We start from the raw sequence: 22,317 nt of genomic DNA, 5'->3' as shown, positions 1-22,317 counted from the left end.
AGGTAGAGACTTTTTAGGAAATAATAGAAATATTTTTAGTTGTAGAATAAACTTATGAGGAGTCGTTATGTTATAAAAACTCACTCACAAAGCTGACCAAAAACTTTACAGGCATAGTGCAAGTTTAGTAGTGTTGTATACTATGTTAAAATGTTTATTTCTGTCCTCAATCATAACCGAACATCGCGTTGCTAATTAAATTTATTCTAAGAAGCAAAGTTGCCAATTAAATAGTCCTGAAACGGCCGCCATGTAAAAGTCCCGCCTGTTTTCATATTTCATTAATATTAGTTCGTTATTCTATAAATGTTGTTACTGATTAATTAAGTTTGCTCTAATAAACTTTGTTTCGTTAGACGTTTTAGTTTTAATTAGCAAAATTCATTAATTTCATCTCTGGTGTGTTTTAACTGAAGTAGTTCAAATTCGAAGTTTTTAATTAAATATTTTATATAGACATAATGTGTAACTCGTTCTGATATAGCCTGACATATCCAATTTATAATATTTGTTTAATTCTTTAAAATTATTTAAATTTCTCTTGACCAGTAATGAACATGATTTTTCCCAGATGAAAAAATTTTAATAGTATGCTGTGCTATGCATGATTTTTTATACAGTATTTTTAATTTTGATAATTGGCAATTTTGTTATTATGCTATGTAAATTCAATACAGGAAATGTTATTATTTAGTAAAAGAATTCTATTTAATTTATAAAATATGAAGGAGAGTTGTATGATATGTGCCTGTATGGCTTCTATTGAAAAATGGTAAAATATTGATGCTAGTAAAGAAGAAATTATTTTTGTCTTAGCATTTTTTGATCACACTAGAATTTTAAATATTGTGTAAACCATAATAAATCAATGTAATATAAATATGAATATCAATCGGCAATGATTTATAGTAAGAGATATTTATTTTCTAGAATTAAACATAGCCAATATGGATCCATAGTTGTCTTGACGTCAAACATCAACGTCTTTATTTTACAGTATGGCTAAAAGGATCCAAGTTATAGATCAATTAATATTTACTTACATTATCGCTTTGCTAATTTCATTTGCCCTGCAATTAGTAGTGGCTTTGCTCTCAATCGACTTCTTTGTCTCAGTTTCGTTTCGGAGAAACCACTATTTAACCAGTTATTTTAATTTCAAATATTCTCTGAGGAATCCAAATTTCATGTATAGTTGTGTACTTTTCTATTTTCACAGTTCTTTTAAACATTCATTTTAACATTTCATTTTTTATCAACATTTGTGAAAATGTATCATATCTAAGTAATTTCATAAACTTTTTTACATATGCCAAATCAGGATGCCTTTAGTAACTTCCTTATTTTAATATTTTCCATCAATTTATTTAATAAACACCCTTTTTGGAGGACCTAGACGATCTACATCAAATAAAAAATACAAAAATATATACTTCATTCTCTCTACTACTACTAATGTCTTCTAAAGCACATCGTTGAAGGTCATTGTAGTAAAAGAATCCAATAACAATTAAAACCAAATGAGTAATATTTTAAATTAATATCATACAACCCTTATAACTTAAAAGAAATACTCATAAAAACAGTATTTCCTAATTCACACCTCTACAGCAAAACCTTTTTAAATATGACCAAATCTAACAAACTGTAAAAGTACAGACAAATTATAATAAACATATATTCCAATTCCTCTATGTTATTTTAAATTAAATTAATTTCCAATTTTATTACATCAGATACTCTGAAAAATAAAACTGCTGTATTGAATTTAAAACTAAATAACGACTAGAACATTTAAGACTAACATGAGACAAAAATAAATACGTTTAACTTCATTTTACCTATGATCACTTACACAGAAGGCTATTTCAGTATCAAGAAATCTATTTGTCCACACAGCATGCGTGTCAGCATCTTGATAGTCCTGTTTATAATACTATTTGAAAAGCACGTAGATCTCTTAAAGGGTAAAATAATATATACCCTTTTTTTATAATCAATTGTGACGTCTAGATTATCGTTGATAATATTATATAAGACTAATAGTTTTACGGTATTTTCTTAGTGTCAGTATATTGTTTTACCCTCCTGGTTATTTCATTTTCTGTTTTCTAGATTGGTAGAGTTAGATTTTTCTTATATCCCCTTAGACCCTTATATAATGTTAGTGTGTATTGTATTTAATTTCTTTTTCAATTTAACATAGAACGTTATTTTTATGACTTAGGTAGGTAGTAGTATACTGGTAACAACAAAGAAATTAATAATGAACTATGATAATATCCATATGTAATTTGTTTATAATTACCATTAATTTATATCAGGTAAGTTAACATAACGTATAAGGATTGGAAATTACTTTTAAATGACCTTTTTGTAAATACAATTATGTAAAATTACTTACATTTATTTGCCATAAATCTAAAACTTTAATCAATTCATCCTAGTAGAAGTTGAGAATGGTATGAAGAGCAGCAATATAGACAAAATCGTCAGAAGTATAGGAATACTAAAAACCTGATCTCCAAGCCACTGGCAGTGTTGCTATAACACACGAACTTAAGGCTCAATCAAGGATAATATCTGCGATTTAACAATGATGTTATTACTATACAAAATTATTCATTATCCAGAAACAAAATTTTAAAATTGTATTGAAATATTAGGTGTTTTTTATTTTTCAGCAATATACTTCCGATTAAAAAATAGACAAAATCGAACTTGTCTCATATTTTCATGTAAATATTTTCATTTTTATGGCCTGGCAACAACTCTCAGATAACGATAAAAATATCGACGAATTTCAACTGTTTTATTGTCAAATTCTTCGCTTAGTTTGTTCGATTGTTAATTAGAGATAAAGCACTACTGCGCTGCCAATCAGTTTCCAAAAGTTTATAACAAAACACTAAGAAAAGAACCTTCTCTAAGCCGAGTATCTTATTTTGACCTCAATATACTGATTTCCCTGGTATGCAATCGCGGCTTTTTTTACGTGTGTATATACGGGAATTTGCTTATCATTACTCATTACAATTCTTGGTCAACCGGACGCTGAAAATAGCTCTAAAATCATACAAAGCCTGTATTGCAAAACTGTATTGGCTTGAGAATAGGTTAAAATATTGACAACTGACAGATGACCTGTTATTGTAAATATCAGCAACAGCTAGTAGTGACTAGATTAAGTTGTGTCAATCAACCCGTAATGGAAAAATTTGCTTTTGTCATTTTGCTGTCTAGATAGACGCAGTGTCGAGACTTACAAATTATCACAGTCCAGAGACTCGAACAGCAGCCTATTGGTTGAGGAGTATAAACCTGAAGCGCCAACTATAAAACCATTTTCCACAAAAATATTTTTTCGCTGTCCTAGTAATCAATATAAGCACGTATTCATGTGCTGACTTAAATCTAAAACTATAGAATTGTATTCGTAACTTATCGTTGTTTACGTTATCAATGTTTACGTTGCTTACATACACTATGAAATAGGTATTTTAACTGGGCTGCAAACTGGTGTATACAGAATAGACTTAATAGAACTTGCACTAAAATTCAAATTAGTATTTCTAAAATGTTTGTACCAATAATTACACATTTTATAAGACACAACGTCGACGCGAAGAAGACCATACAATTATTTCCATGTTTTAAAGATATTTCCTCCTTATAAAAATCAGAACTTTTGAGTCAGAAGCTTTCAAAATTCAAAATAGTGCGAATTATCTAACAACTATTAAACGATCTAGCGTAACTATGAAATACGATGTTTCGTTTCGGCGATCAACTGCTAAACCTACAGAGTTGGTGAGTCACCCAGGACCAAAGACCAAAGTTTGAAAATCATGACCTATTGCACAAAACTGAGAGTTCAAGCTCTCAAAGAGCTTTCAGACAACTTAGCTCTTGATGTGTCAACTATGTTCAGTTAATAGGAAAGGTTCTAAAGAAGGGAATATAGCTACCACAGGAACTGACTGAATACGCAATTTCGAACCTTTTTAACGTTGAGGCACCATTGCCTTGCAGGAAAAAAGAGCTTTCTGTGGCGTATTGTGGCTGACGATAGAAAGTTGATCTTCTACGATAATCACAAGCGCGAAAACTCATGGGTTAGGCCAGGAGAGCCATTCACATTATCTCCTCGGGATATGGTTCGATTAGCGAGGTACAGTGTGTTACGAACTGATAAAACCGAATTAAACTGTTAATCTAGATATCTACCTACCCCAACTGAATAAATTAAACAATGTATTATTGCAAAAAGGAACAAGAATATCGAGTAACAAACGCAATATCATCTTGTTGTAAAACTTGTGCTGAAGAAAAGCGAAAAAGGAAAAAATAAAATGGGTCGTTGATGATTAGATAGATGCCAAACCAAGATTATTATTTGGACATATTATTGCGACGTAGCACGAAAGCTAGAATAAAGTTGTAGAAAATGATGAAAATGGTTGTTACTGTGTGTTAAGTGAAAAAATGTATATACATTCAAATCATAATACATTAACAAGTACCTAATAACATAAGTTTACAAATTTCAACGTCAACTTTTGGACAAATGAGAATAAGCAAATGAGAATAATTCTTAACGTTATTTGAAACCCTGAACTGGGATCTTCAATCCGTCTATCAAGAATAGTTCTAGTTTTTGACTTCTAGCATGATGGCAGCACTGCTCTCATATAATGGCTGTTAGCTGACGATGTTGTTTTAAACATCATTTGGAACTTATGATTGTGCTTCAGAACATGTTAAAACACCGAGACAACGTTGCAAAGTCAATTCAAAGTGCTTTATTAGGTTTGAGGATGTTATATGCTTGGTAAACGTTGAAAAATCATTAACGTGTCTAAAAAGTTCGTCTTCGTTACCAGCGAGCAATTAAAGCGATTCCATTATGGAAGAAAATTTCACAAAGTTAACTGATGAATGGCAAAGTTTACAAATATTTAAGTTCCGATAAAGCAGCATCTACATTTTTTGTGTGACAATTTTTTGTAAAATTACCGCAAGGTTGAAGCTCAAATGTCTCTCAAAATACATTTTCTGCATTCACATTTTGATTTTTTATCAAAAAACTTGGGCGCTTGGGCGACACCAGCGACTAGCAAGAATAACGTCTACACCAAGATATAGCGAAAATCTAATGGCGATACCAAGGATTTTGGATTGCAGTCATGATGACCGATTACTGTTAAACTCTAATGCATGAAACAGATCACAAGCAGTAAAAACAATCAATTCAACCTCAGTTCATTTCTGATTATTTTATTGAACATTTCGAATATTAGAACCTTAAAATAGGTGGTCTAGTGGACTTTTAGTTTGGATTCAGTCCCCTAATTTACCTTATTAATAACTTTTGATTGCTCAGGTCCAAAACTTGGGTAACAGGAAAAACGCTGTAAAAATTGAATGAAACACCTATAATATAGATGATCTAAAACATGTCTAGTTAACAGGTTAACTGAAAAGTGCCCGGTCTGACATATATAAGGCGCTACTAGAATTAAATCCATATGTTCTTTAGTTAGCCCTAACCCTCAAAAGACGCGTGTATAAATTTGACAGATATCGGATCATCAGTTTGTGATTTATAGCATTTTGAGTTAAGCAACTTTTGTTATTGTGAAAAAAATGGATAATAAGAAATTTCACGTTTTGATAAAATATAGCTTTTTGAGGGGAAAAAATACAGTTAAAGCAAAAACTTGGCTTGATGCTGAGTTTCCGGACACTGCCCCAGGAAAATCAACGATCAAGGTTAGTATGCTAAGTTTAGATCTGGTGAAATGAGCACCAAAGACAGTGAATGCAGTGAACGCCCAAAAGAGGTTGTTACCGGCGAAAACATTAAAAAAATTCACAAAATGACTTTAAATGACCGTAAATTGAAAATGAATGAAATAGAAGACACTCTAAAGATATCAACTGAACGTGTACGTCATTCACGAATATTTGGGTGTCACAAAAGCTCTGTGCAAAGTGGGTGTCGCGCGAGCTCATTTTTAACCAAAAACAACGACGAGTTGATGATTCGGAGCGTAATAAACCCGAATTTTTGCATCGATATGTGACAATTGATAAAACATGACTCCATCATTTCACTCCAAAGTCCAATCGACAGTCATCCGAGTTAACTGCACACGATGAACCTGCTCCAAAACGTGAGAAAACGCAACAGTCGGCTGGCAAGTTTATGGCATCTGTATTTTGGGATGCACATGGAATAATTTTCATTAACTACATTAAAAAAAGAAGAACCATCAGTAGCGACAATTACATAGCGTCATTGGACCGTTTGAAGGATGAAATAGCCGAAAAGCGGCCGCATTTCTTAGATCTCAAAAGAATGCTCGCTGGGAAGAAATTTTCGTCGAATGAAGAGGTGATCGCTGAAACTTACGCCTACTTTGAAGCAAAGGACAAATCGTGCTACAAAAATGATATCGAAAAGTTGGAGGGTCACTATAATCAGTGTATCACCCTTGGATGGAATTATGTTGAATAAAAAAAATATATAATTTCGCCAAAAAATGTGTTTTACTATGGTAGGCCGAGGATTTTTCAATTCACCTGTTATTTACGATCTTTTTAGTAGGAACAATTACATACGTTGCGTTGGTTGTTTTTTCTCTATAATGAACATAAATGTTTCGAATATGATTCATCGATTAAATCTAATATCAGATCGGAAACAAAGGTACAATCAGGCACATTCGCAACGGCGAACGAGTGGGTTCCTGATAATCCACCTTGATTTTACAATGGCGGTCATAAATCTGCGCCAATTCAACGACTAGCGAGCGAAAAACAAAACCGCATAGAAATGGAAAAAATCGAATGGCGTGGGCCGAGAATCGTTTTCCTGATTGTCCATACGTAGGAAACTTACAATAAAGCGTTGTGTTATAATCTTTATTTGCAGACAATATGCGCAGCGTGATTTAAACATCTGTCCCAAGACGTAAAAATGCCCAGATAGTGCCTGCATTGTCTGATAGTTATTATTGTCTCTAGATTGCAAAGGCTGGAATGTACTATTCATCCTCCGATGCACCGGTTTATTAACAAACAAAGATTATATGAAAAGATATGCATCCTTCATAATGCAGCTAGTTTTTTTATTGGTATCTGTGAGCTATGCGTAGGTCGATGAAAACGTTCCTACCCTAATATAGAAGTAGACTTTACATCTAATTCAGTGCAAATTTTACTCTATTTATTTTTATCAATTAAACGTTTGCATGATTGAAAAGAACTATTCTGATGGACATAATAATTTGAACACTTGAAATGCACAACATGTATTTATTAATAAATTTCATTTACCATTTGCTCTTGACACAGCTGCAATTCTTCAAGAAATATAGATTCGTACAGAGTCTAAATATATTTCAACAGAATGTTGTCCCATTTTTGTACTAAAACATCGGCCTATTGCTGGAGATGATATTGGAGATGGAAATCTACCACTAAGTGTCTGCCCTAAAACTCCACATAATGGTTCAATTATGTCAAAGATTGGCGATTGTACTGGCCACGGAAGATGGTTAATGATATTCTGATACTCCTGAAACCAAGATTGAGCCTTTTTGACTGTGTGTGTGTGGGCGCATTATCATATTGGATTATGACAGTATTTGGGGGCATTATAAGTCTAGTAACAATCGCAGTATCAGATACAGTAGCAGTCTTAGTAAGAACTTGAGACGAACCTCTCTGATATCAGCCCGAATCATAGCCTTATTTTGAGATTAAAACATAAACCCGACCTTTTGGAGGAAGCAATGTACCGACAATTTATTGAACAATACCATATTCTTCCAATCATCAACTATCCAGATTTTGTAATTGTTGCACCATTTTTTTCACAGTTTAGCATTAGCTTCCATTGTAAAGCATTACGCATTAGCAGCCTTTTTATTTTTTTTAAATTAATTAATAACATTGTCCCCAGTCGTTGCCGAACCTACAATTTGTCTTTACTAATGTGACAGCAGTAACAATAACTGCAACACATTGGTCATTTTCAAAAAAAATAGGGACCAATGATGTATCCAGCATGAATACCACACCATGCAGTTGTTTTTAGTGGATGCAATGATGTTTCATAAATTAATTGAGGATTCTGTGTTCCCCAAAACCGACTGTTCTGTTTATTGACGTGGCCACTGAGAAGAAAATGGGCTTAATCAGACAGTCTTAGGATTGCATTACTGTACTCAACTCGCTGATCAGGATCTCTCGGTAGTAATTAATTGGACTAATTGAATTTTGTACGGGAACATTTTCAAAATTCGTCTTAAACTGCGTGCAGAAATGTGTAATTGGCAACCACGTCTCGGAATTGATGTTTTTGGAGACTCTGAAACACTATCGCACACCAGAGCCACATTTTCAGCGTTACGAGACGTCCGTTTTCTTCGATAAATTGTGATTTTGTGAGGCACTGGACGATTAAGATATTTTTGACACAATTTCCGTTGAGTGGCAATAATAGAGCGATTATTTTCAATAAATATTGTCACTATTTCAGTTCGTTTTTATGGCGTATATTTATCCATAATAAGATATGGATGTCTACACAAAAGGATGGTTAAAGCAAAACTGAGCTAAACATGACGTAACCGAGATGGCGTGCAATCAAAATAGTAGCGTGACTTTTGCCCCATTTATATATTACATGATATTCATATTATTTTGTCTATTGCCAATAAATATAATAACGGTATTACGTCAATACTTAATAATCACAATAAATCAAATAGTAAAAATATACATATTGCCATATAAAATAACTTCTACCTAGAAATGTACAAAATCCAAGCATTGATTCTTGAGAATAAAGGAAAACTTTTAAAGGCAAAAAATTATTGTTATATGCCATTCACTAGAAGGAGATATTAAACGTATCTTCTATAGGTTTAAAATATACAAAAAAAAAGTAACAGAATTATTGACTTATTATTGATTATTATTGATTGTGAATATAATATAATTTAAGGTATTTTGTGAAAATACTGGAAGTAATTAGTATTTAGTCCTAATGAACACTTCAAAACATATGTTATTGCAACAAGTTCCTTGAGGTTTCACTTCACGCTCAGCGACGAGAAACAAAGAAAAGAGTCATGATATATTGGATTTAATTTGGCAAAAAACGTGTAGACACTTGACAAAAAGACAGATATTTATTGGTATAATTCGTCAAGCTAAATTTTATGAGTTTCCTTTGGCAGTGCAGTAATAAACTTATAATAATTATTTTATCAGATTACTTAAGTAATAAAAAATATATAAGACTAATAAGACTAATGTATTATCATGTTGGAATTCATTAAAAGTTTTTGCTAACAGAATTAAAGGAATAGCTAAGGCCTTGTTGTAATATGTCAGCCCTGTTAGATTGATGCCATAGATCCATAGATGCCAAATAATTTCCATCGTATAGTCTGATATTTAGTAGCTTAATAGCAATAGAAATAAATTAATATAGTTTAATGCTATAAACACCTGTTTAAAGAGCTTTTATGAAAGCCATAGTATTACAACATTTTAATGTCCACATCTGTAATAAAGGGAAGTCTTTCAAAGTTCTCAAAGTTTATTCCAAGAGCATTACTCGATGTTTTCAATGCTCTTTTAATATATGTTAATTGTTTCTTATAAATATCTTTAAATAAAAAGTGTTCCAAACATTTTATTTTACGATAAAAAGTGAAAACCTATTTAGATTTTAATTCCCTTAAAAAGATTGAGTTCCAAAATGTATTACTATTATTATTGTCGATAACTACCACTATATTGAATTACTACATTGTGAATATAAATAATATAAAAAAGCAAGCAAAACAGTATGGGAAAAATTAGGTGGGCCACTATTTATGTTTCGGGAATAGGAAAAAAACAAATAATTAAGCTGCGAATATATTTTTATTGTTTTTCAAAGTACTCGCGATGATCGATACACTTTTACATACGCTTAAACTAATTTCAAAGCATTTATTCCATTCTGATTAAACGAAACCATGAAACTTCTTCTTCGCTTCAGCTTCTTCGGACGATGAAAATCGTTGACCACGCAATTTTTTCTTCACGGATGGGAACAAAAAGAAGCCATTGAGTGCCAAATTAGTGCTATATGGCAGATGACCTATCAATTCGATGAGATGTTTTGAGTGCTCAAATAGTCTCTTGTTTGAGCCGATGTGTGAACTCGCATTGTCATGATGAAGAACAATCCGGCGTCTCTTGTTTGTTTTCCTTATTTCACCGAAGACTTCTGGCACACAAATGATTGTGTACCAATCAGAATTTACTGTTCTATGATCCTCTAGAGGCACTGTTGCAATATGACCAGTTTTTCCGAAGAAACAGGCCACCATTTTCTTTAAAGTGGTTAGTGCGCGAACAACTTTTATTGAATTTGTTTCATCTTGGAACACCCATATAGTCGACTGCTGCCTACTTTCGGACTCATACGAATACATCCATGATTCGTCCCTGTCACGATTTTGTAAACGTCTTTAGAAGCACCGCGATTGAATTTTCTTAAACATTTCTTTGCGTCAATCGACACAAGCGATTGTCAAATTGTATGGTATCCAACGCGAATATAACTTTCGCACAGCTAACTTCATCGCCAAAAGCCAAATTAAGTTGATTAATGCATTCCTGTTGTGATAATCCACGTCGAAAATCGTAGAAAATCATCGCATGAAAATGTTCACGATTCAGTTCCATTTTTTGCCGAGACGAAACTTTTAACTAAATATAAAATAAACAAATAACATCCATGCGACAAAATGTGCGTATATCGTCAAAAATGTCAAACTTTACGGTGGAACCGTCAGATGGACTCACATGACAACAGTGTTGCCAATTCCCGAAATATAAATAGTGACCCTCGTATTTTATGTGATAATTATGTTTATTATTATTTTACAAATATATAATTTCATACTGTTAATGAATGTGTTTCAAAATGGTTCACAAACATAACTATTTATTACTAATTATTTTTACTTATTCACAGGAATTAGCACATAAATTATCGCGTAGTTTTGACATGAAGGAAGATTCGTCGATGCTGGAAGGCGACGGCATGATGCGAAGGCATCAGTCCATGCAACGGCTGACTAGAGACGGTAATTCCGAACCCAGAGAACCACCTCGAGTTCAACAGGACGAAGAAGGAAATCTGCGGGTAACCGTGAAGAAGACGAAACCGATCCTAGGTATTGCCATCGAGGGAGGTGCGAACACGAAACATCCTTTACCGAGAATCATCAATATTAATGTAAGTATGCTCGGGTTGTAAAAAGAATTAAATAAAATATTTTAAATATGTCTAAACAGGAAAATGGCGCTGCTTACTCTTGTGGTGGATTGGAAGTGGGTCAGTTGATATTGCAAGTAGATGGTACTCGAGTGGAGGGATTACAACATCAAGACGTTGCCAGATTGATTGCTGAATCGTTTGCGAGAAGAGATCGGAGCGATATTGAATTTCTGGTAAGATTATCATTGTTTATATATATATATATATATATATATATATAATATATATATATATATATATATATATATATATATATATGTATGTATATATATATATATATATATATATACCTATATATATAATATATATACCTATAAATATAATATATATACCTATAAATATAATATATATACCTATATATATAATATATATACATATATATAACACGTCAGTTCAAAAGACCCCGGCCTGGCATATAGATAACGCTAATAGAATTAAATCCATATGTCTTTTAATTAGCCCTAACCCTCATAAGATGCGTGTATAAATTTGACTTGCTGTCGGATCATTAGTTTGTGAGTTGTAGCATTTTGAGTGATGCAACTTTTGTTATTGTGAAAAAAAATGGATAAAAGGGAATTTCGCGTGTTGATAAAATATTGCTTTTTGAAGAGAAAAATACAGTTGAAGCAAAAACTTGGCTTGATGTCCAGCTTCCGGCCGCTGTCCCAGGAAAATCAACTATCAAGGATTGATATGCTAAGTTCCAATTAAATACTTTTACAGTGGATAGCCAAACTACTAAGCACAATATTGAGATTATTTAATTTTCTAGTTTAATTTTATTTATGTCTGTAATGTAGGATCTATTGAGATCATATAAACTACAAAAAATATATTCAAAAGTTTTATAATCTTCGTTTCAGTAATTTTAATATTTTTTTTATTATTATTTAATTATTACATTGTTAGTAGTCGTTTCCGACTAACCTACAAGTTGTCTTTATGATAACTGCAATCTAGGTATACAATCAAGAGGACCCATCCGCCCTATCTCAGTCTCTGGTGAAATAATGTTTATACATGTCACTGCTGTATTTTTTATTATTTGTACTTCACTACAGAACACTACACAATATCAGATGGCTTGATGCTTTTGAGTCTGTGTCCTGCTCTGGTGGTATCCAAAATCTGAAATACTTCAATATTCTCATGAGAATGGAGTCTTTCCTCTTGCTTGTACGGTCTGATTATAGGTGAACTGCATATGCACATTCGTTAATTTATATTTTCTAAGCTTGTGTCCAATTATTTATATTTTCACTTGCATGTTGTAATTTTCGTGTGACTTCTTCACTATTGTCTCTAACAGCTATAATCGCAGTATCATCAGCAAATGTAGCCATCGTAATATTCTCCTTTTGTGGTATATCACAAGTGTAGAGTAGATAAAGCATTGGCTCCAGTACACTTGCTTGTGGTACACCTGCTTTAGCTTCTTTTATTGTAGAGTAAGCTTCTTCTTGTTTGAGTCTAAACATTCTGGCCGTAATGTACGATTTTAGTAGTTTGGTGTGCTTTTTTGGTAATATTTTCTGTAGTTTATGAACAAGGCCTTCATACCAAACTTTATCGAAAGCTTGTGCTACATCTAACAAAATGGCTGAACATGTGGACCTGGTCAATTTTTGAATGTTTGTTAATAAACCCAAACTAATGTGGTAGTTTTTCTCTCTGTGATTTATTAATAAATAATATAGAATTAATTTTAATACTTAGAAATGTCACTCTTTGCTGCAATAAGACCTTATATGCCTCGGGGCATGCTCTCACTGTATCTTCCTGAAGTTTGGAGTTGCGATACCAATATCTGATGAGGCAAAATAGTGATTTTGTTTCATAAAACATGCGGCCACACATCTGTCTTTGAAACACGGTACCTGATCACGCATAAAGATGTTGTCGTCATCGTCAGCGAACCATTCATTAATCTGCAGTAGTAGCCAGGTTTCTAGTACTCGCTTGTATTGATTCCGTCTAAAACGTAGAGGCGTACCATGCCTTTGGCTGAAATAACAGACCATACCATCACATTAACTGTTAAGGGTTTTAAAGGGCGGGGAAATGTTTGGGAAAAAATGTTTGTCAAAATTTGGAAAGTTAATTCGTCGGAAAAACACACCTGTAAATTAACAGAATTAACACTCGAAAACCGTTATTTACCAATTGTATTGTTCAAAAAGTTATAATTGCTCGACTCCAGTCTGCAAAACTCATATTTAGATATTGTCTATCCACTTCGAGTCGTTTCTTTTTCATTATTTCCATTATCTATTAGGTTAATCTCAATCAACCTTCTCCGAAATCTTTACACACTCGTCTTTTATTATGGTAGTCAAATGAGCAATGCTCTTTTTAAGATTTTCGCCAATATTTCTGATTTTTTGATTGGTACCAGGCGTGGTGATTGTTTTTCTCCTTGATGATTTATCTCTCTCTGGGAATGTGTAGAGTGCGATAGTAACGTTTTTATCTGTCTATATTTTCTTGGAGACGTTTACAAAGCCTTAACCATCCTGAAAAATTGAAAATTTGAGGTGTCTATAAAAAGGCCCGATATAAATAAAAAAACATTTACACAAAACAGTACATTGGAACAATAAATAGGTGATAATATTAAAAAGGTAGTGCAAATGCCAACAATATTTATTACATAATATTACACACCAATATTACATACGGGACCAACAAAAATAGCAGAAATTAAATACCGAACTATGGCATAAAAATACATGTAAAGAAAATAATTAAAAATTCAGTAAAAAAGATTAAGATAACAAATGTTTGTGTTACCTCGTTAGAAACAAAAATAGGAAACATATTTCAACAATCAAATAAACTTTCAATCAAAAATTCACTGCTTTATCAAACTGCTCTCACACCCTCGTATAAAATATAGTAGACACTCATGAGTTTACATAATAATATAAGATCTAATAATGCTAATCTTATGTGATTAAAAATATAAAAAATACATTGATAATAATATAATATCTAAGCGGTAATATGGGATAAAACAAATAACCAGTACACGTATACACACGTAAATAGGAAATTTCCTTATGTATTGTGTAATTTATTATAGATAAAAGTAGGTAGTTCAACTAAATAAAATAAATATTCGTAAATAGACTAAATATAACACAAACTTTGACTAATGGAAAAGACAAACTGTTTCTTATTAATTAAATAGTCTGTAAACAAAAAGTTTCGTGATACACAAACGTGACTTAGTATTTGTTTTAGATACGGAAAAAATATTTTAAGACAATTTGAAGCAAATAGTCTGCACACTTCACCAAATCTCTACAATGACAACATAAAATCTAATACACGTGTAATTAATAGGCTTAATATTAAGAAGGTTTCAGTCATTAAATTTAAAGAGAAACACATATTCTACAGATACAGAAATGCTGAAAACTATGATTTAGTTTATTTTAATTCACTGAAAGCAATCCTTCCGAAAAAGAGTAAATTTCTTTAAAAACTAGAGGCCAAATGTCTATTGCTCCCAACCTGTAACAGGTTATTCATTACGATTCATTCAATCATTTTAATAAATTAAAAGGGTTTCCATTTTTCTGATTGTAAGATGAGCAAATTGTTACCGCGTAACTATTGTCAATTGTTGGAGTCATATTTATTCGGAAGAAAATTTAGAGTAACGCACGAAATGGCGTTCTCGACATTTAAAAATATCTCGGCTGGAGTTCCACAAGGTAGTGTCTTAGGACTTGTCCTGTATCTGCTCTACACTGCTGACATTCCAACAACAAAAGAAATACTTCTTGGAACCTTTGCTGACGGCACAGTTATTATGGCAAAAGATATATCTCTGCCTAGGGCAATAGAAAAAGTGTAAGTGGCAGTCAACAAAATCTACAAATGGACGAAAGATTGGAAAATTCAACTTAATAGCTCCAAATCTGTCCACGTTAATTTTGCATTAAGGCGAAATAATAAAAACTTAATTATATCACTCAATGGATCCCCGATTCCTCAAGCAGAATCAACAAAATACCTTGGAATCCATCTTGACGGTAGATTAAATTGGAAGCATCATTTTAGACAAAAAGCAAAACACATTAGAACCAAAATAAAACAACTATACTGGTTAGTCGGAAGATACTCTCAACTTGATCTAAAATCAAAGAGGTTGATCTATAATACAATTATAAAGCCAATTTGGGCCTATGGGGTGCAAATATGGGGTTGCACTAAAAATTCAAATCAGTTAGTCATACAGCCCTATCAAAACAAGGTTCTTCGATTGATTACCAATGCCTATCGCTATGTAACCAATGAAGAACTGCACGATGACCTGGAAATCAAATGGATTTGCGAAGTTGTGCAGGATTTCGCCTTGAAACACGAAAGAATATTACTAAATCATACTAACGTGGAAGCAATACAACTGCTGGACAGCACTTTAAATAACTAAAATTAGTCTAATTTAATTCTAATTTAAGAAATATATAACATACTGTATATAAGTTATAAAATGTGAAAGGGTTTGGAAAACAAAACTATTAATTTATTTTGAAAGCTGCTTTATTTAAATAAATAATAGGGGACTTGTTGAACGACAATACAAAGCGACACTGAGGGTTTTTATCTATTAGAAAACAGATCAAACTCATATTTACTCATCAAAACCAATCTGAATATATCATGGACGTGGATTGAATATTTTACCATTAACAGTTAAAAAAATCATCATATTTATTAATCTGTATCACATTAAGTTATTCTGTTATGCAGAATAATGTTAATGCAGAAACTGTACGATTTTCATATATAACAGGTCAATTGAAAAGTCCCCGGCCTGACACATAGATGGCGCTACTAGAACTAAATCCATCTGTTTTTAATTAGCCTCAAAAGATGCGTATAAAATTTGACAGCCGTCGGATCATTAGTTTGTGAATTATAGAATTTTGAGTGAGGCAACTTTTATTATTGTGAAAAAAATGGATTCTTGCATGTTGATAAAATATTACTTTTTGAAGAGAAAAACACAGTTGGCCCAAAAACTTGGCTTGGTGCCTAAATTTAGACGTGGTGAAATGAACACCGAAGACGGTGAACGCAATGGACGCCAAAAAGAGGTCGTTACCTACGAAAACATTTAAAAAATCCACAAAATGATTTTGAATAACCGTAAATTGAAATTTAATGAAATAGCAGACACTCTAAAGATATCAACTGAACGTGTACATCATATCATTCACAAATATTTGGCTATGAGAAAGTTCTGTGCAAAGTGGGTGCCGCGCGAGCTCACTTTTGACCAAAAACAACGACGAGTTGATGATTCGGAGCAGTGTTTGATGATGATCAATTGTAATAAACCCCAGTTTTGGCTCCATCATTTCACTCCGAAATCCAATCGACAGTCATCTGAGTGGACTGCACACGATGAAGCCAGTCCAAAGCGTGGGAAAACGCAACAGTCGGCTGGCAAGGTTATGGCGTCTGTATTTTGGGACGCACATGGAATAATTTTCATTGACTACCTTGAAAAAGGAAGGACCATCGACAGCGACTAATATATAGCGTTATTTGAACGGCCGCATTTGAAGCAAAAGAAATTGCTGCAGTGAAAATGATGGCAAAAATCCATTAATTGGGCTTCGAATTGCTTCCTCATCCACCGTATTCTCCAGGTCTGGCTCCCAACTATTTCCTGTTTTCAGATATCAAAAGAATGCTCACTGGGAAGGCTCACATTTTTTGAAAGTTTTATTTTGAAGTAAAGGGTCGCTATAATCATTGTATCACCCTTGAAGGGAATTTGTTGAATAAAAAAAACTGATTTTACCAAAGAAATGTGTTTTAGTATGGTAGGTCGGGGACTTTTCAATTGACCTGTTACCTTCTCAGCAATTGATAATTAAGTTTTATTTTGCAATAATTCTTAAACTCTATTATATATCTCAGATTTACTTAAGTAAAATATGACGTTGACCGTTGGAATATTTCGGCAACTTACTTGGGTAAATTCACGTTAATATTCACTTTTTAAATATTTCTCCAACATCTAATCTATTTTACTTTACAATATCAAAGCATCATTCATTATATTTAATAGATTTAAGCGAGGCAACAAGATAATGTTCTTATTTGGACACCATTTGATTTTAGTAGTACGTAGACTTATTTGGACACCTAACACATTCCCAAATTTACATTAACAAATAATCATCACTTAAAATAAAAATAATCAGAGTAATTTAAAAAATCTGTAAATATTAAACGTATTATAAATGTCTGGTACTAAATATTAAAATAAGTAAGTAAATACTTAAGTAACTTTTCTGTGGATTATATTTCTGCGTTCATTTGATATGTACTCTGTTCGATATGTACTCAAAGAGATGAAATCTATAATATATAGATTCAAAGATGTATACTCGATACACATAATCTAATCCTAATCATGAGCAAATAAGGAATATACGCAATATTATCACTTAGACAATTCAAGTTAAAAAACATGGCAGACCCAATTATAACATAATTACTCATACGTATATTTGAGATTTTCTGAAAACAAGTCACAAAATAGTTTTCTTTTCCTTTAACTTTGCCTTCAGTAGATAAGAACTGGGAAAATATTTATATCATCAAGATGATCTTGAAACTTGAGAAACTTGAAACTGCATCAGAAAAGTCTTCTTGTCCTTCTGGTAGTTACGAAGATTCCAAATACACTTTATGCCTTTTCCAAAGTACCTTCAAGAATGGCTGAATAATTGCGATTAAAATTTGTATGGACATGATGATGTTCCCGGACTTGGTTTACTATATTTTTACATAGTCTGGCTAATGACTCAGTAAAAGAATGTGTGCAAGCATCATATATTTAAAAAATCAAAATAAAAAACTGTCTTAACTACCAAAATTACCTTATTTAGACCAGATTCTTGATACCTGATTCCTGATTTCCAGATTCAGAGTTTGTGTTGCCAAAGTTGAAATAGTTGAACTTTTAGCCAACTGATTCTTAATTGCTGATCTTTTTTAGCTTCTGGATCTGGTAGACTGTTCGCGACCTTCAAGGTTATTTAATTTAACTTAATCATGATCAAAAATAATAATTTATTGTCTGGGTTTTTCCAGACAAAACTAGGTCATCCCCGTCTAAGTCTCCAGCCATAAGGGCATATTTAAAAATTAATGGGCTGATAGCTTTCTGAAAGTTTCTATTATTATAAAATATTACAAAATATCAACCTAATTGCAAATATAATATGTTACAAAGATCTTATTCCGTTTACAAATCATAAAGTAGACGGTCTGGTGAAGTTGGAGTGATTCCTGCTACAGCGGATAACAATCCTGCGCATAGAGAACTTCTTTTATCCTGCTATTTCTCTAATAAAGAATAAACCAACAAGGCTTATTATAATATGTAAATGATTGAACGCTGTCAAATTATTCATTTATTTTAAAATTTAGTTTTATCGTAGCTTCCTTTCATATTGACTTTTATCTATTCACAATTTTATTTGTTTCTTTCTTAATATATTTATTTGCTGCTTATTAATTCTGTTTTAACCATATATTTAAATAGGTTAATGAATTGATGTCTTATTGTTTTTAAAATTTGGTTTTATCTGAAAGTTGTAATATATAGAGACGCCCTTTCAACCTCTGAGTTTTTGTATACATGTCTTAGTTTATATAAAGAGTCTCCAAAAAATAATAACACTTTGGAAAGACGTTAAACCATGATATTAATCACTCAAAAATACAAAAATTGGAAAACACGTAATCTAAGTTTGAATAATTGAAAGAAAACTCAAAGTATTCCCAAAAAAAAAACAGATGAAATAAACTAAAATTAAGATATATTTTAAATAAATTAACAACGTCAGAAAATACATTAATAATAACCAGATATGAGATCAGGTTGAGCAGTTTTTGATGACAGAGTTATACCGAATTAATCAATTTTGATCTGATTTCTAGGTTGTTGAGGCAAAGAAAAGCAACATGGAGCCAAAGCCAACAGCGCTCATTTTTCTGGAAGCATAACATTTGCTGCGCCTCCCCCCTAGCGACCCTCCGGGGCCGATAATCGTCACCGAGGACACCGATCCGGAACCAGAGGACTGACAGTCCGTGCAACCGATGACCGCTGAAGAAGTACACAGATCAGCTTGCAGCTGGTGCCTATGCCAATAGCCAACAATATAAACCGTATTAACGCTAACAAAGAAAAAAGATATTTGTTACTTAGTGTTCGAGACTCAGTTGCAATAGTGTAGAACAATCACGTAACTTTTTTTAGATCTAATTCTACTGATTATACGTAAAATAACTAAGTAACGAATATACGCTCGTAAAGTATTTCTTCGGTTGGTCTGGGCGCTTTAAAGGACTGAAATCTACAACTACTACATATCATTGTTAATAACTGCAACGTTCTTACTTTTCTTGATGGTGAATTCAAGAGCCAAATGAATAAATTTTTTACCTGTTTGCCAAACGAGAAAGATTCTGACGTTGCATTAGTTGTGGTAGGAAATGGTATTGCTTATACATTTGCAAGAGATTTGTAGAGGCTGTTTCTTTTTCGATAAGTTATTCTATTACGTGGTTATCAAATAAGATGTTTCCTTTGAATCGAATGTCAATTATACAAAGCAATGTCGACGAAATCAATAACAATCCCTTGATGTTTATTGTGAATGTAATTAATAGCACGTTAGTATTGGTAGAACTAATTATATTTTGAAATAACAATAAGAAAATATTTATTTTTATCGTTATATCCATTATTTGAAAAGAACAATACAAGCAGTTCGTATTTTTAATTAGACGAAGCCCGGCTAATTACACAGCCAATTAATTAAAGAGAACAATGCTGATGCTTCGAATAAAATGCAGCACATATCGATGCAAATTGAGGGTGTTGAAAAGGTGCCAGCTAAACTCCGTGAAGATTATTTCCGAATAAGGCTAATTAAAAACGAACAAAATATCTGCGTAATGGATTCGGTCTCATTTGATAACCAAAGCTTTGTTAGCTTTTTGCATACGGACTACTTTTAGAATATAAAGGTAGACATTTTCAGTCACTCGTAATAATTATCGGTAGGTATGTGCTCATAAAGATAATCATAGTTCACGATATTTAATCAAATGTAAAAGCAATTACTAACTGTAGAAGACTTTTAATTACTATAATATGCATTCGAACCATTGTAAACAAGACATCAACCCATCAGTAAAATTGTTAATTGTTATTGATAATTGTTGTGTACAGCTTTAGTCAAGAGCTTTTGTTGTTCAAATCGCAAGCAAAATGGTTGTGCATATTATATATGTCGTATTTTAAATATAATTTTAATTTCAATCGATTGTGGATCAAAACTATTTTACTGATGAAAAGTAATCACTTCACACTATTATATTGCTTCTTTTAGTCAGTATAAACATCACATCAACCGGCTTAAAACAAACCCTTCACTTTTCAATTCATCTTCACTAGCTGAAGCCCGACTACTTCATTTTAAAATTTTCTTATTCTATCATCTATTCTATATTTTACCACAAAATGCCACAATTTAGTATTACGTAATCACTTTTTGTCATTTAATTCCACCACCCACTGAGATCTCTTAGATAATTAACTTGTAATTTGTTGCCATTGTATATTTTGTCTCTTATGTAATTCACGATTTATTTCACATTAATGTTTTGATGCCTGCTCGACCATATCGCATCATTATGTCCCATTAGGGAATAATATTTTTATCCTAATATATAATTTTTAGATTATCTCCAACTATTCATATCTATGTTATGTTCACATTTAATTTACGCCAAAACAAAACAATCATAAAATCTATTGGGCAATAAACCAACATACATCATGATTATGGTGATATAATGGCATTCGAATGATACACTAATAATTACTAATTCCATAAAACAATGAAAGTTACATATTGAGTTTGTTGGGCAAAGTATAAATAGCTTATAAAAAGTCTTAGCTGTCTAACCAGTGTACTAAATGAATTATTTAAAAAGCAGAAATTCCATTAATGGTTTCTGACATGAAGTATAATTGAATCTTGTAAAGAAATGTTGAAAATTGATAGGAAGAGATGGATAGCATCGGATTTGATTTTTGAACTGTACGAAACCGACATGATGCTGATAAATATTTTTAGATAAATCAACGATGAGTTAAAAAAATTCTCGTGAAAAAATACATACGAAATATGATCTTCACATTGAATCGTATAGTAAATAAGGTTTGAATCTAAAAAATAACATCACCAGAGGAAACCGAGGTAATATTCAAACTTTATTTAAGGGAAAAACCTCGAATACCGTAAAACGACTTGTGAAATTGATAAATGATGACTTTTTTTGTTAATAAATATTGTTAAAGTTAACAGTTTAATTAAATTTTAATAAACATACAACTATTATGTTATTTTAAAGTTTTTCAATCTGAAACAATGTGAAAAATACGTAATTTTAAACATGTACAAAGTATAAAATTAATAATGAAGGAAGCTCCTTAATAAAATGTTTTTGTATTTCTTTTTTACAATTTTTATCTTAAAAATGTCTATTATCATGTCTGTCTTGTCATTTATCAAAAACAAAGTGCTATTCCAAGTACATATAAGGAGTTTTTACCCTCATCAAAAAACTGATTTTATTCAATTTGTTGCCATTCCCAGACTCTACAAGAGGCTTTTGGAAGATACCTACAGATCTATTTTGCAGACATTTTGTAGTAAGTACCAACATTATACCCAATTTATTCTTAATTCCAACAACGGAGATAGTGCCGTCATTAAACATTCCAGCAGCAACGTAGATTTCAAAAATATTTAGCTCAGAATATTGATGCTTTAGGAATCAAATACCAAACTATTACGTTGAAACTTTGGTTCACGTTTTAGATGTGCCCATCCAATCGTCAACATTTTCAG

The 22,317-nt window shown here is 32.1% G+C and overlaps 1 protein-coding gene across 3 annotated transcripts in view; it reads left to right on the top strand.

The window, feature by feature from the left end:
* dysc (whirlin protein dyschronic) overlaps positions 1-19,532 on the top strand; it is a 346,867-nt gene extending 327,335 nt beyond the window's left edge. For all 3 annotated transcript variants that reach the window (XM_076398877.1, XM_076398878.1, XM_076398876.1), the window contains 3 exons: positions 11,048-11,311; positions 11,371-11,526; positions 19,331-19,532. In XM_076398877.1, the coding sequence (XP_076254992.1) occupies positions 11,048-11,311; positions 11,371-11,526; positions 19,331-19,396 (486 nt within the window). In that variant the 3' untranslated portion in view covers positions 19,397-19,532. The remainder of the gene's footprint in view (positions 1-11,047; positions 11,312-11,370; positions 11,527-19,330) is intronic.
* Positions 19,533-22,317: the final 2,785 nt, after the last annotated feature.

The sequence above is a fragment of the Rhynchophorus ferrugineus genome, unplaced genomic scaffold (assembly GCF_030347505.1).
Source record: "Rhynchophorus ferrugineus isolate W39M unplaced genomic scaffold, kcgeb_rfMv2 rfM3, whole genome shotgun sequence".
Lineage (NCBI taxonomy): Eukaryota > Metazoa > Arthropoda > Insecta > Coleoptera > Curculionidae > Rhynchophorus > Rhynchophorus ferrugineus.
Note: the sequence above shows the minus strand (reverse complement) of the source record. Positions and strands in the feature narration are given on the sequence as shown.